Raw genomic sequence first — 13,491 nt, forward strand, 5'->3', positions numbered from 1 at the left:
CAACACCCTTCGATAAAGAGTGTATATAATCTTTTCTATTTTTTTTTTTTTCTTTCTAATAAGAGTATATAACTTGGTGAAGATACTTGTTCACTAATCAGGGAAGAAATGAATTGCACATATTAAGTTGGTATTGCAAGTTCAGGAGTGTAAATTGAAAGTTTTTAAATTTTGAAGAAGTCTTCTCAAAATGCGCGATAATTTAGGAGTCTATAGTGAAGTTTTCCCTTACTATTATTATTATTATTATTATTATTTTAAATAATGTTACACTAACTCTCACTTCTTTACACAAAAACAAAAAAAAAAAACAAAAACAAAAATCAAAGGGTAATTTGGTCTTTTCTGTTAGAAGTTAACGGCTAAAACTAACGGCGGAGGTAAATTGATTAAAATTGAAAGTTCAGAAGTGTAAATTGAGAGGAAAAAAAAAAGGGAGAGAAAGTAGTTTAGATTAGAAACTAGAGAAACAAACAGCAAGAAAACTAGGATTTTTGAACAAACTGTGTGAAGCCCAACTCTATCCTTTCCTTACAAACACCAAAGGCTATGTAACAGAAGCTAATATATGCAACTAAGCTGAGAAAACAGAAACCTCAGTGCTACGAAGTATATGCACAAAAGTTTTCAAAGCTTTGAGCTCAACATGAAAAGATTCTTCACATCAAAGCAGGTATTAGGTCAAAATCTCATCCTCTGCAACATCAAAACATATTACCTATTCTCCATCACCAACTGGCCAAAATGAAGTTGATTTTGATGCACTTCTTGGCTTGCCTTGTTCAACGAGAAAAAGAGTTTCGGTCCCTTCCGAAGATTCACCTTCACCTTCAGAACAACTGAGAGAACATACAACGTAATGTTAGAAAAACAGACATTCAAACAATGTCAATTTAATCTTCTAGCTAAGAATAGATTCAAAAGTACTTCTAATTAAGAACTCTCAAATACTAATTCTGCATTCCAGCCACAAGGTTACTTGCTTGAATGGCCACTCTCTTTATCACCCTTTTCTTTGTCTCTGTTTTAAACTTTATATACCACCAGGATGCCACCAAAACTGTTGGCTTCATCAAGCTCAGACATAGTGGGAATACATAGCAGATTAGCAAAAGTATTGAACCATTTCACTTTGTAAAGCTGATGCCAATGTGTTCAAACTTCTTTCATTTAAAATCATCTTAATGGTATACATCGGTGTAGCAGTAGCACATAAAGAAATGCAATATAGAAATTGTTTTACATTTTACAGCTTTCACTGTGCTTTCCAAAACTGAGAGGTAAATGATAAAATATCGTAACTATTTGTTATGCATTTGAGAATCTGAAGCCAGAGTCTAAAGTTCGGTAGATATCTAGCAACATATAAACTAGGGTTTGAAACACATTCCGGATGGCCATATGCAATACATGGAATCATAATAAATCCATAGCATGGAAATAAAGAGTCAGCACACTAAAGTTTAAGGTCTCCACTTTAGACATATACACAATAGGAGATAATGATTGGACAATATATATATATATATATAATGGTAATATTTAAAGTCCAAAATAATTACAACAAAATATGATGCCAGGAAAGTTTCAAATCGAATGGTACAAGATCATCTAAGCATCATAATTTTTTGCCTCAACTGTTGCTTGTCCAAGACTAGGATTCATCATAATAGACGGTCCCACTAAATGAAACAAACATAATCTTGATCTGGTTCATAAGGGCCCATTCAAGTTCTAGGCAATGATAAAAAAAAGTTCCACGAACAAAGTAAACTTTTCAAATTTCAGAGCAAGGTGTGAGAATACATTTAGTACCAAATGAATGTAAATTTAAACTTTCCTCCTAAGATGTATAGTAATGAGTGGAAAAATTGTAAAGAAAGTAAGGTTGGGTTGAAGACGACAGCGAAAGGGTCTGGTGTAGAACGTATTGTTGGGTTGTCTCCAGTTGTGGTGCCAGTGAAGACCTCGTCTTCTTCTGTTGTGGTTCATCCTCAGATGCCTCCGGTAGTGGTGGGCTTGGATTACTCCCAAGCCTTGTCGATTGCTAAGCCCTCTCGTGCAGTTGACAAGGAAACAAGCTTGGTTCAATCCCAGAAGTGGTAAGTTGGATTTGGTTTTGGTGATTTTGGGATGGGGAGGACAGAGATTTTCCCCCTAGGGTGATTTTCCCCCTGCCACTCACTTGGATTGGGCTTTGGAAGGGGATTCGTGTGAGTGGTATGAAGACACTGAAGTGGATCTCCCTCGGAAGGTTAAGGGTAGAAGGGAGCTTCTGAATTTATAATGCTCCATCAACTATGATTCTAAGGGAGAGTCCTCTAGGCGTGGGAAAGGCAAGGCTCACGCTTTCTAGCGTTGAGTGCTTTGTGTGGGATTCGGGCTTTTGGTGTTTTGAGGGTTTTGGCCCTTTGGGTTTGAGGGCTTTTCGGGTTGTGGGTTTGTGGGTTTTTCCTGCTGTTTCATCTAGGGTTTTCTTTTGCTTGTTTTTGTTTGGAGCTTCTTGTGTATACTGTGTGTACCTAGGGGCGTCTTACGCTTTTTTATGTAAAGTTTCCCTTACTTGTAAAAAAGAATAATACCGTACCAAGTTGTGTCATGCCTAAGCCTCCGCGTAAAACCATAACAATAGATACCATCTACAGTACTGCAACCAAAATGGCTCTGCAACAAATTTTGAAACCAGAGCATCTGCACTATATCATTTCCACAATTTTATCACTTTTCTGTTACAGTGCTAAGTCCAACCCATCACGACATCTCTATGAAAACATTTTAGATGAGTAATAGTTTTATTGAGAGAAAAGGGCAATGTCCTCGTACACGAAAAGTATACAAGAGAGACACCCACCTAAAGGCGAGTATGGCCACTACCTCACCGGTGGATGGGTCTTCTCCACCAGTGACGGGCCAAGAGTTTTGTTCCACTTGTCATATACCCCCACATCACTTTCCTCCATTTTGTTTCCTCTCGCGGATGTCGACAGTAATTTTTTCCCTTTGGCTGCTTCCTCTAGAGGGCTCTCTATGAAGCCGAGAGAAATGACAGTTTGGCTTAGTCAGAAGTTTAGGATGGGTCTAGCTTTAGTCCTGGTAAGGATAAGCTTAATTTTTCTGAGTGTACCATCTTAGCTGAGCCTGAGCCCACCTGTCCAGCTACTACAGTTTTCTCTTCCCGTTTAGAGGGTGCATATGGATGCACTGGTGTTGTTCTGTGAATGCACCTCTTAGATCACTGGGTTAAGATACACATGTATGGGATAGAAAATTTTTTGCAGATTTCTTATGAAAGTTTTGAACAGGAGGTTTCAGAGTTGTTCTCTGCAATTGAATCAAGTCGTAAGGGTAACAAAGGTACACCGGGTTCAATCAAAAAAGAGACGGGGGCCAGGGTTAAAGGAGCTCAGGAACTTCTTAATCTGTCTAGCTTAGTGAATTTTTTTTTTTTTTTAATAAGGTTTCTGACCCCAAGGAAAGAATGGGGAATTAGTGAACTCTGCTTCATTAAGCGTGATTCCCAACCGATTGAGCTAATCACATAGCTACCAATATAAAAACTACAAGCTAAACACTTATATTCATAACACATATAGCCAACCAGCATCCTCCAACTTCCCCGAAATCCACAACACTTATCTTCATTATGAAATCAAGAGATAACATGTCATAGTTGATTATGGCAAAATTCTTGCTCCATCCCTTCAGTTTAGTTCAAGATCATGAAAGTTCACCTTTTTATTGACAAGTTGAAATAAAAAAAAAAAAAATACAAAAAATCTTTGGTGAAGCAAGAAGGATGCATTTAACCTTTGAATTTCCAATGAATGATAAGAGAGAGGAGTGACAAATTAGCTATCAGCAACCAGAGAGGGGAGGGAGAGGGAGAAGGGAAATGAAGAGCTGAACAAGGCCCTAGCGAATCAATGGTATTCCCTCCAATCAGCTTCAAGCAATAAAAACTTTTTTCTTATTCAAAATTAAAGATAATTTCTTATTACTCCTAGAATAACAACTAGGTTGAGTCTCATTGATAACATCCACTATAAATCAATATTATCCACAACACCAATTATAAGGCATTTTGTGAATAGAAGACATGAATTAGGAATTTATACACACAAAAGGATGGACTCATTAACATCAATCTGAGGAAAGATGATACAATATATAACCTGCAGTTTGATTTGGTAAAACCTCTATCAAAACAAGAATAAATTTAAGAAAATGAAAACTTTTTAATTTTTGGTGTTTAATCATCACAATCAACAATCTCACAAAAATATAATTTCCAATAGCATAGCAATGAGCCTTTAGAAAATACATCCAAATCATGTTGCTGCCAAATATTTTCATTAACTCACTTAATGAAATTTATCACACAAAAATTCATATCACGTCTCAAATGCATGCGCAGCACACTCAAGCAAAAAATTAGAATCAAAGTAGACTTGTTGCAGAAAAGCTAATTCACTCCCAAAACCCTTAATGTTTAATAATTTGAGAGAATATGCTTTGTACCAAATTAAGTACAGAGAACCATCCAATACTGTAAGATATCATTTAATTAGCTTGGAAAAACTCAAATTTGTAGTACCTTGCTTTTATCGTTTGCACATTCAGATGATCTCCCGCTACAGCATCTGCAAGTGGGACGAAACTTGGTACATGGGTAATTGCTTCAAACACAGCCAGAACCCCATCAATTTTAAGATACCTGAAATATCCTTCGACAGGACTATATGCAACCAACTCCACCTTGTTATATATCATCAATATATCTCCATTCTCCAGGAACTTTATTGGCCGATGGTGGCAACCAGAGTGCGCACATATAACATGCTCTTTAGTCCAAGATGTTGGGTCACCATACTCCTTCATCACCCATATATCAAAATGATCCCAAAAAGTGACATCACATACAGAAAGACAACCTCCTAATACTCCCATATTCATATTGTGCAAATTTTCTTTTTCTTTGTGTGTCTCCCCAAAGTGAGGAGGCAATGAGATCACACTGAATTGTTCTTCCTCAAAGTCAAAAGCCACTATAACAGCCGGACCGTTCGCAGTATCACTTACCCAATGAACCACTCCATTCAGATACGTTGTAAACAAACCAAGGTCAAATGGAGCACATCCAATGCTCCTCCATGACGCTGTTCCAACTGTATACACCTCAGCCATAGTCTGAAACATATTTTCAGGCCGACATACCAATCTCAAAACCTTGTACTTGTTACTCCTCCGACAATAACCAAACCCCGGAATAACAGGACCACAAAACATGACATCCTCTTCAGACTTGGGAATACTTATATACTCACCAGTAACAGGATTGCATATAATATGAGGATCGTTATATATGGGCTTGCTCAAACAGAGCAAACCATTACATGAATTCACAATACCATAGTAGTCCATGAAACTACTACGACGGCTACTAGTGTTTACTTTAAGGCACTTCCTCTCAATGTTACAACCCGGAAGTGGAAGATAAAATTTGCTATTAAGCTTGGTTTTGCGCTGCTCGTTTCGATCATCAGGAGGAGCAGTTTTGAAAATGCAATCAAGATCAACCCAGTGAAGGGTTGCAGAGGGACAACCGACGCCTTTGGGGTGGAGCAAGAGCTCAAGGGTTGGAGCTCTTGCGCAGTGCATAGAAGCGAAAAGAGGGTCTGAGACTAAAATGCGCCAAGTTGTACATATGCACCTGGAGACCAAGATTGACTTGAACGGCAGCCTTGAGAGAATGTCGATGAGGATAGGGCCTGGGAGGTCCATTATGGTTGTGCATGCTGCTGATGCTGATGATGATGGTTCTTTTGTAGATTGGGAGACCGGTCGCAATGATCTTCTTCCTCTTCTTCTTCTTCTTCTTGAGATTTTCCTTGAGAGATGATTGAGGATGAAGTAGTGGAAGAAAAACGTCATATCGTTCAGAACTTTTTGACGATGTTTCTGGTTGTATTAACTGAGAAGTGAGAACCATTTCATTTAGAACACTAAAAACAACAAAAAACAAAAAAAAATGGGCTTTATTTCTAAAAATCGTGGGTTAGAGAGAAAGGGAGCAACAAAAAAACGACAATCAAACTAGGCCTCAGCTGAAATGCTTAATAAATCCACAAAAATTGCCAGCCCATCTAACTGTTGACTCAATCAGTTCTCAAACCTTTCAAACTCCAACTTTTAGCAGCAAAGATAAGAAAAAAGTAAACGAAACTATAATTTGAAAATCGTATTTCTCCTCTCTCTGCCTCCACCGGATGAGTTATCTGTTATATACAACACTTAAAGATCACAAAAGTTTGATTTTGAATCTACATTTATCATCAACTATACAAGTCATTTTCATTTTGAAATGTGCATTATCGATGTCATCATTATCTCTCTCATGGATGAATCTCCTCTGCTAGTTTTGAGTCTTCATCTCTATCGTCAACAAAAGGTTCATGCTTTCATCAACTTTAACCAGAAACCAGCACATCTAAGCAGAAAAAATGGAGCGTTTAAGAGATTTAGAGAGTTACCTAAACGGTCATAACCGGAGGCGGAGGCGGCTGTGGCGGCTTTCACGAGAGCTGACGCGAACGGCAGCCGGTGAAGGATGACAGCTGGCGGTTCCGGCATGGAGGCCACATCTCTCGCTCACCACGGCTCTCAAAAAGGTGGCGGAAGCTCGGCGGTTATGGTGAAGCCATGGCCGGGCAGTGGGCAGCGGGCAGGGAAGATTTCTGTCTCAGGTGAGAAAAAGCAGTAGAAGAAGAAAAGAAAATGGGTTTTGAGATAATTACAAGAGTTCCTCTAATGCGGAAAAAAAAATAAATAAAAAAAAAATATGCAAATATTTGCATCACTCCTTCCTGCTGGTCCGCGCCATTCCAATCACCACGTGCCACGAGGGATGGTTAGACCCATCTGGTGCTGACGTGGCAGTGCCAAAATCCCTCCAATGTCATGAAATTAGATGATGAAACTGTCGAGTAAAATCAAATTTAATTACACCGGAAGAAAGCTTAAAGCCTGTTTGGGATTACGTTTGAGAATGATAAAGATTTCATTTAAATTAAGTTAGAAGAATTTTCTTCAATCTAATCTATAAAAGTAACATATATCAATTTTTTTAATAACATGTGAGATGCACATGCGTTTTTAATAAAATTTATTTCAACTTTGTCCCTGCTATTAAAAAAATATGTGCATCTCACATGTTCAAGGGACACATGTCACTTTTATAGATTAGGTTAAAGAAAATTTCTCTAACCCAGTTTGGAGGAAAACTTTGTCCGTTCGAAAAAAGAATTTTTAAGTCAAAAAGAGCTTTTGGACAAAAGCTTCATTTTTAACCTTTTGTCAAAAGTGGGTTTTGGTCATTTTTAGGCTTTTTGGACCCTTAAAAGAGCTTTTCATTTTTTTACTATACGAATACTTTTTTTTTTCAAACAGACTTTTTTAGTGTTAAAAGCATTTTTAAGTCCCTCAAACACAATATCAAACTTTGACCCTTTGTGTACACATAAACAAAAGTCAATAATAAATGATTGCAAAATCCACGTTTGAGTCTACTAACTAAGATTAAGGAAAGTTTCAAAACAGCCTTCATTTATATATAATAATATAAATATATATTAAATATTTTATATTAATAAAATATATTAATTTTTTCATTTGTATTTGGATTAATGGATTTAAGCTATTTACGACTATGCATGTGAAATATATAATGTGATATGTAATGTTTTGAGTTAAGCCTTATTTAAAAATATTGACTAGCCCAAAAAAACAGCATTTTTTTTTTTCCATCTGTTTTGAAACATTTTGGCCTTAAACCCTTAAAATAAGACCAAAAGTTAAGCCAATCCCATAAAATAAGCCCAAAAAATAGGCGAATTAAGGCCCAAACTAATTACAAAGCCCAAAAGCCTATATAAAAAAAAAAAAAAAAACAGTTATAAAACCGCTGGTTATTGGATTGAATAACCGCTAATTGTCTAGACAGTTACGGTTATTAAAAATCGATAATCGCTCAAAGCAGTTGCGGTTGTGGTTGTAGCCAATAACCGCCGGTTATAACTGTTTGAGCTCCCCTAATAAATTGTACTTATGGTAAGCAAATAAACCCACTTGGTATTTTCGTTATGATTCTGTTATTTTCTTGACAGAGCTCCATGGTGTGTGCCAAATATTGCATATTTAGATCCCTTAATTTACTTGTGTTAATCATTTAATTGTGTTATTATCTAATGTTATGGGTTAGTTCTGTGTCTTTAGAGTTTTATAGGTTGCAATGAGAAAAACTGCGGGATTTATGTGAAAGTTGCGCATTTTGGAGAAGCAGCCAACGGACCTGCGATCGAGCACAGGATGCTACGATTGAGGGCACTGCGATCAAGCCCTGCGCCCTACGATCGAGCGCATACGCGCACAAGCCAAAGCCCGTCGCGCGCGCATGTGTGCGTCGCATAGGAGAATTGATGCTCGAGTGTGCTCGAGCGCACCTGTCCGATATGACACGAATTTTATCCGATTTCAACTTTTAAAACCCTAGTTTTAGGTCTATAAATAGGTAATTATCATACTAGTTTAGGGAGGCTGTGAATTTCGAGATTTCAACGGAGAAAGAAGAGAGTTTTAGGATTTCCTAACTTTTGGATCTCAACTTTGTGATTTCATATTTGTAAGTACTCAATTTTCCGTTATGAATTCAATTAATCTTATTTTGTCTTTCAATAACATGAGAGGCTAAGCCTTCAACTAAGGTTGAAGATGAAGCCTCACTTATGATTAATTGATTAGCAATGTTGTTTCATGTATGTAATGTTTCCCAATTTAATGGTTTAATTGCCCTATTGTTTTACTTCTAATCAATTGGATTGAATAATTCTTAGATATCTTTTGTGATTCAATGATACACTTGATGATTTAAGATTATTCAATACAATTGATTGCTTGGTTTTCTTTGTTAAAAATTAGATTTCCCCTGTGATTTATTCTCTGGATACAATTGATGTTTTGATAAAAATCCGATATTTTCTTGTGATTTACGGATACAGTTAATGATTTGATTGAATATTGGATTTCTTTTGTGATTTGGGTTATGAATGGATACATGTGATATTTTGATTAATTATTTGAAGCAATAGTAAAACAAATATAAGATTTATATGTGAGAACTTTGGGGAAAATTATAGATCATGAAATTATATTGCTATGAATTTGTGAGTGCAGATTTCGAAACCCTAGTGCTTCGTCCTTAGATTACAATCACTTTAAATTACTTAGGCTTTTGATTTTTCATTCAAACAAAAATCTCTTAAAAATTTGGAACTAGATTAGGGTTCAATTAATTTATATTTAAAATTGCTTTCAAGAATACAATTACTTGTGGGATCGACCTCGTACTTGCAATCTATAGACTACAATTGATTAGTACAGTTGCGAGTTAATTAAAATTGACACAACAGTTTTTAGCGCCGTTGCTGGAGAATTGTTAAATTTTTTAAACCAATTTATTTCTAAAATAGTTTTATTCTTCTACTAGTTATAATTAGGATTTTATTTTTCTACAATTTGTTTTGTTTTATTCCTGATTACAAAAAAAAAAAAAAAAAGATTTTTGTTTTGTTTGTTTTTTGTATTTTTTGGCTTGTTTTACAGTTCTGCCGTTACTTCTTCCGCACACCCCGGATCGTAGCCCTACTACGATCGAGCACACTTGGGGCCAAGATAGTAAGCTCAAGCGCACTTGCGCTCGTTAACTACCGCATCTTCACTCAAGTACAATCGAGCACACATCAGCGTGATCGAGTGTACTCATAGCAAAGGCAGCAACTGCAACAGTTCAGTCGATTTTAGCCAAAAAAATTTGGTCCGTTTTCGTGAGTTTTTAGTTTCTGTTTGCATTAATTTCTACTTGCAATTGTGTTTAGTTAATTTAGTATAATTTAATTTAGTTCAATTCAGTTAAGCTTTTTGTTTGTTAGTTTGTTGGGGTGTTAGCGTGTTAGTTCCTATTTGCATGTTTGGTCATAGATCTTTAAATCTAGAGTTAAGTACTTTTGATCCCGAGATTGAAAGAATGGCGAGAGAGAACCTAAGACAGCCACCAAACTCACCCACCAATTTTTAAGTTTCGAGTATGATTCGGAAATGTCTGTTAAGATGGAAGAACGAAATCCACCCAGATCCTTTAGAGAGCTGTTTGCACCAACTACTACCAACACACCGTCATGTATAGTGCTGCCAGCTACTAATGCCACTCGCTTCGAGTTGAAGCCGAGTGTGATCAGTCACCTTCCGGCATTTAAAGGATTAGAGAACGAGGATCCATATGTTCATGCGAGGTCCTTCTTGGAAGTGTGCAAATTTGTTAATACGCAAAATGCCCTGGCAGAATTGGTGCGTCTTCGGTTATTTCCTCTTTCCTTACATGATAGGGCAAAATCCTGGCTACTCAACAACAGACCTGGATCTATCACCTCTTAGGAAATCCTGCAAAGAAAGTTTTACCACAAATTCTTCCCAATTTCCAAAATCAATAATCTATGTCTACAGATCACCAATTTCAGATAAAAATAGAAGGAAAGATTCACCGATAGCTGGGAGAAGTTTAAGGAGCTTACTATGAAATTCCCACCCCCACGGGTTTGAGAATGAGATGATTGTTCAAATTTTCTACAGGAGACTGACACCAAATGAACCAAAATCGCTTGAGACTATGAATGGTAGAGAATTCTTAAGTCTTACGGGGCTAAAGCCTATAAAACTTTGGATGAAATGTCTGAACAAGCACAACAATGGGATTTTCAAAATAGTTGGGATAGACAACATCCCAGTCCCAAGATAAGAGGCCTCTACGAGGTGAAGAATGATGCTGACATAAGGGAGGAATTAAAGGTGCTCAGGCAGCAATTTGATACGATGGTCCTAAACAAACCAGTGAATGCAGCATATACTTACCAAGCTGACGTATGCAGGTTATGTGCCAGTCCAATGCACTTCACTCAAAACTGCCGAACTCTGTCAACAGAGTCGTGACAGAGTACACGACTGAGCAAGTCAATGCTTTCAACGAGTATACAAAACCCACAAATGGACCATTTTCTTAGACTTACAATCCAGGGTGGCGGAATCACCCCAATTTCTCTTGGAAGCAGAATCAACCATTAAACCAGGGAGGTACCTCACAAGCTCATAATCAGTTCCGGCCATCTAATCAAGTGTCATAACCTGCACCACAGCCATCATTGAAAGACATGATGAAAGCTTTCATGCAAGAGATGAAGCAAGATTTGAAGAATACTAACTTGAGCAATTCCCAAGCAATACAAGAGTTGAAGAATACCACGATGGAGCTGAGGAATTCCACTATAGGCAATAGCAGAGACATACAAGAACTTAAGTAAGCCATGATCAAGGTAAAAGGACAAGTTGGCCAGCTAGCCAATCAAGTGGGGGAAAGAGAAAGAGGAAAGTTCTTAAGTCAACCTGTACCTAACCCAAAAGGGCAATTTGTTATTGGGAGTTCCTCTCCCTTTAATAATGGTCAGGAGCATGTGCAAGCCATCACCACTTTGAGGTCAGGAAAACAAGTAGATAATAAAGTGGCCATGCCTAAAGAGGCCACTGAAGCTACAAAAGAAGTGGGAAGCCAGGACAAGCCTGCGGGAGACACGGGACTAGACACTGTCATTCCAAGTGTTGAGGATCATCCCAGAAAATATGTTCCCAAAGTTCCGTATCCAGGGAGACTGATGGCGCCAAAGAAAGGATCAAAGTTTGATGACATTTTGGAAGTGTTCAAGCAAGTGCAGATCAACATTCCATTCCTAGATGCCATCCAGCAAGTGCTTTCTTATGCCAAATTTCTGAAGGATTTGGTCACCATCGAAAGGAAGACGAATGTCCCAAGAAAGCTTTCCTGACTGAGCAGGCCAGCTCTATTTTGCAATGCAAGATACTTGTCAAGTATAAGTAAGATTCCTCAAAAACTCATTGGATCATGGCCTGTTTTACTCCAATACTACTCTCCAACTGAATGCCTTTTGTGACTCAGATTGAGGTTGCCTTGATGACAGAAGATCTACATCTGACTTTGCTTGTGTTCCTTGGTGATTGTTTGGTATCTTGGAGTGCCAAGAAACAGCCTGTTGTCTCCAGATCAAGCATTGAGGCTGAGTATTGATCCTTGTCAATTGCTACCACTGAATTGTATTGGTTTAGAATGTTGTTTCATGAAATTCAAATCCCTATCTCAGTTGCTCCAGTTGTGTGTTGTGACAACGTGAGTGCCTTATCCTTGGTTACTAATCTAGTTTACCATGCCAGAACAAAGCACATAGAAATTGATTATCACTATGTCAGGGAAAAAAGTGCTCAACAAAGACATCACAGTCTCCTTCATCTCTAAAGCAGACCAAATTGTAGATGTGTTCACCAAAGATTTCTTTTCTCAAGTCCAAGCTCAAAGTGATTTCATCCCCTTTCAGCTTGAGGGGGCATGTTAAGCACACTACAGAACCTCCTGATGATCCTGCTACTCATGCAGCAGATGTTCCAGCAGCTGCTAGTGCAGCAAAATAATCTGATGATCTACACTACAAGCATGGCATCACGAGTGGGCTCGAGCGCATTCTCTATAGCGCTCGAGCGTAGTCACCAATGACTATGAGTTGTTTCCTTCTACAGAGATGTTGGTATAGTTTGTGCTAACATTAATAATGACAGTTCCCACAATTGGATACCCAAAAAAAAAAAAAAAACTAAAATGGTTCATGTTATATATATATATATATATATATATATATATGTTTTTTAGAACATATATCTTATTAAATTTATAGGTCAATAATTAAGTGAAGTTATTGAGAAAATGTGATTTTATCTTATTCACATACATCAAATTAAACTTAATTGTTTTCAAGTCAGTAATTAAGTATCATTATTGAGAATATGCGATTTTATCTTATTCACTTAACCTTATTCAAAAGTAAGGTTGCGTATTGGAAGTGACTTATCGTTATTTAAGTTATTATTGTTAGTTTTATCATTTGCAGCTAACCTTTGATGAAGTAATAAAGAAGTCAGGCATGCTGCGTATTGTGAGGAATGCATAAGCTAATTTTGTGTATGGATGGACTAATAAGCAGGATATTCTTTTCTATATATGCATGGTACATATTTGGTTGTCTAGTAAACATTGGTGATGAGAGATTTTTTAAACAAAAGAGAGCTTTGATTATTTTAATATAAATATTTCTCTTTTCTCTTTTCTCTTTCATCTCTTTGTTTTTTATTGGGGATTGTGTTGAAATTTTGTGAAAAAAGTTAAGATAGGTAGGGAACTTGTATTTTGTAAATAAATAATATTTGAATGGTATAGGAAAATGTAAGAGAAGATATTGTGAAATATATTTTGATAGGGAAGCAAAAAGTAGTTTTGTTCTCTAAACTTAGGGAAAATCAAAGGGAAATTGTTGCTAGTGCCCTTAA

The 13,491-nt window shown here is 37.1% G+C and overlaps 1 protein-coding gene across 5 annotated transcripts in view; it reads right to left on the reverse strand.

The window, feature by feature from the left end:
* Nucleotides 1-6,782, reverse strand: part of LOC132167248 (F-box protein At3g07870-like) — an 8,582-nt gene extending 1,800 nt beyond the window's left edge. The window contains exons 1-4 of one of the 5 annotated variants that reach the window (XM_059578158.1): nt 6,531-6,782; nt 4,715-5,971; nt 4,595-4,640; nt 748-839 (exon numbers count right to left, since the gene is read on the reverse strand). In XM_059578158.1, coding sequence (XP_059434141.1) covers nt 831-839; nt 4,595-4,640; nt 4,715-5,931 — 1,272 coding nt within the window. In that variant the 5' untranslated portion in view covers nt 5,932-5,971; nt 6,531-6,782 and the 3' untranslated portion in view covers nt 748-830. Of the gene's footprint in view, nt 1-462; nt 840-4,594; nt 5,972-6,530 lie in introns of those variants that run through there. The other 4 variants (XM_059578159.1, XM_059578156.1, XM_059578155.1 and 1 more) reach the window with 4 other exon arrangements.
* Between the last annotated feature and the right edge of the window lie 6,709 nt (nt 6,783-13,491).

The sequence above is a fragment of the Corylus avellana genome, chromosome ca1 (genome assembly GCF_901000735.1).
Source record: "Corylus avellana chromosome ca1, CavTom2PMs-1.0".
Taxonomy (NCBI): Eukaryota; Viridiplantae; Streptophyta; class Magnoliopsida; order Fagales; family Betulaceae; genus Corylus; species Corylus avellana.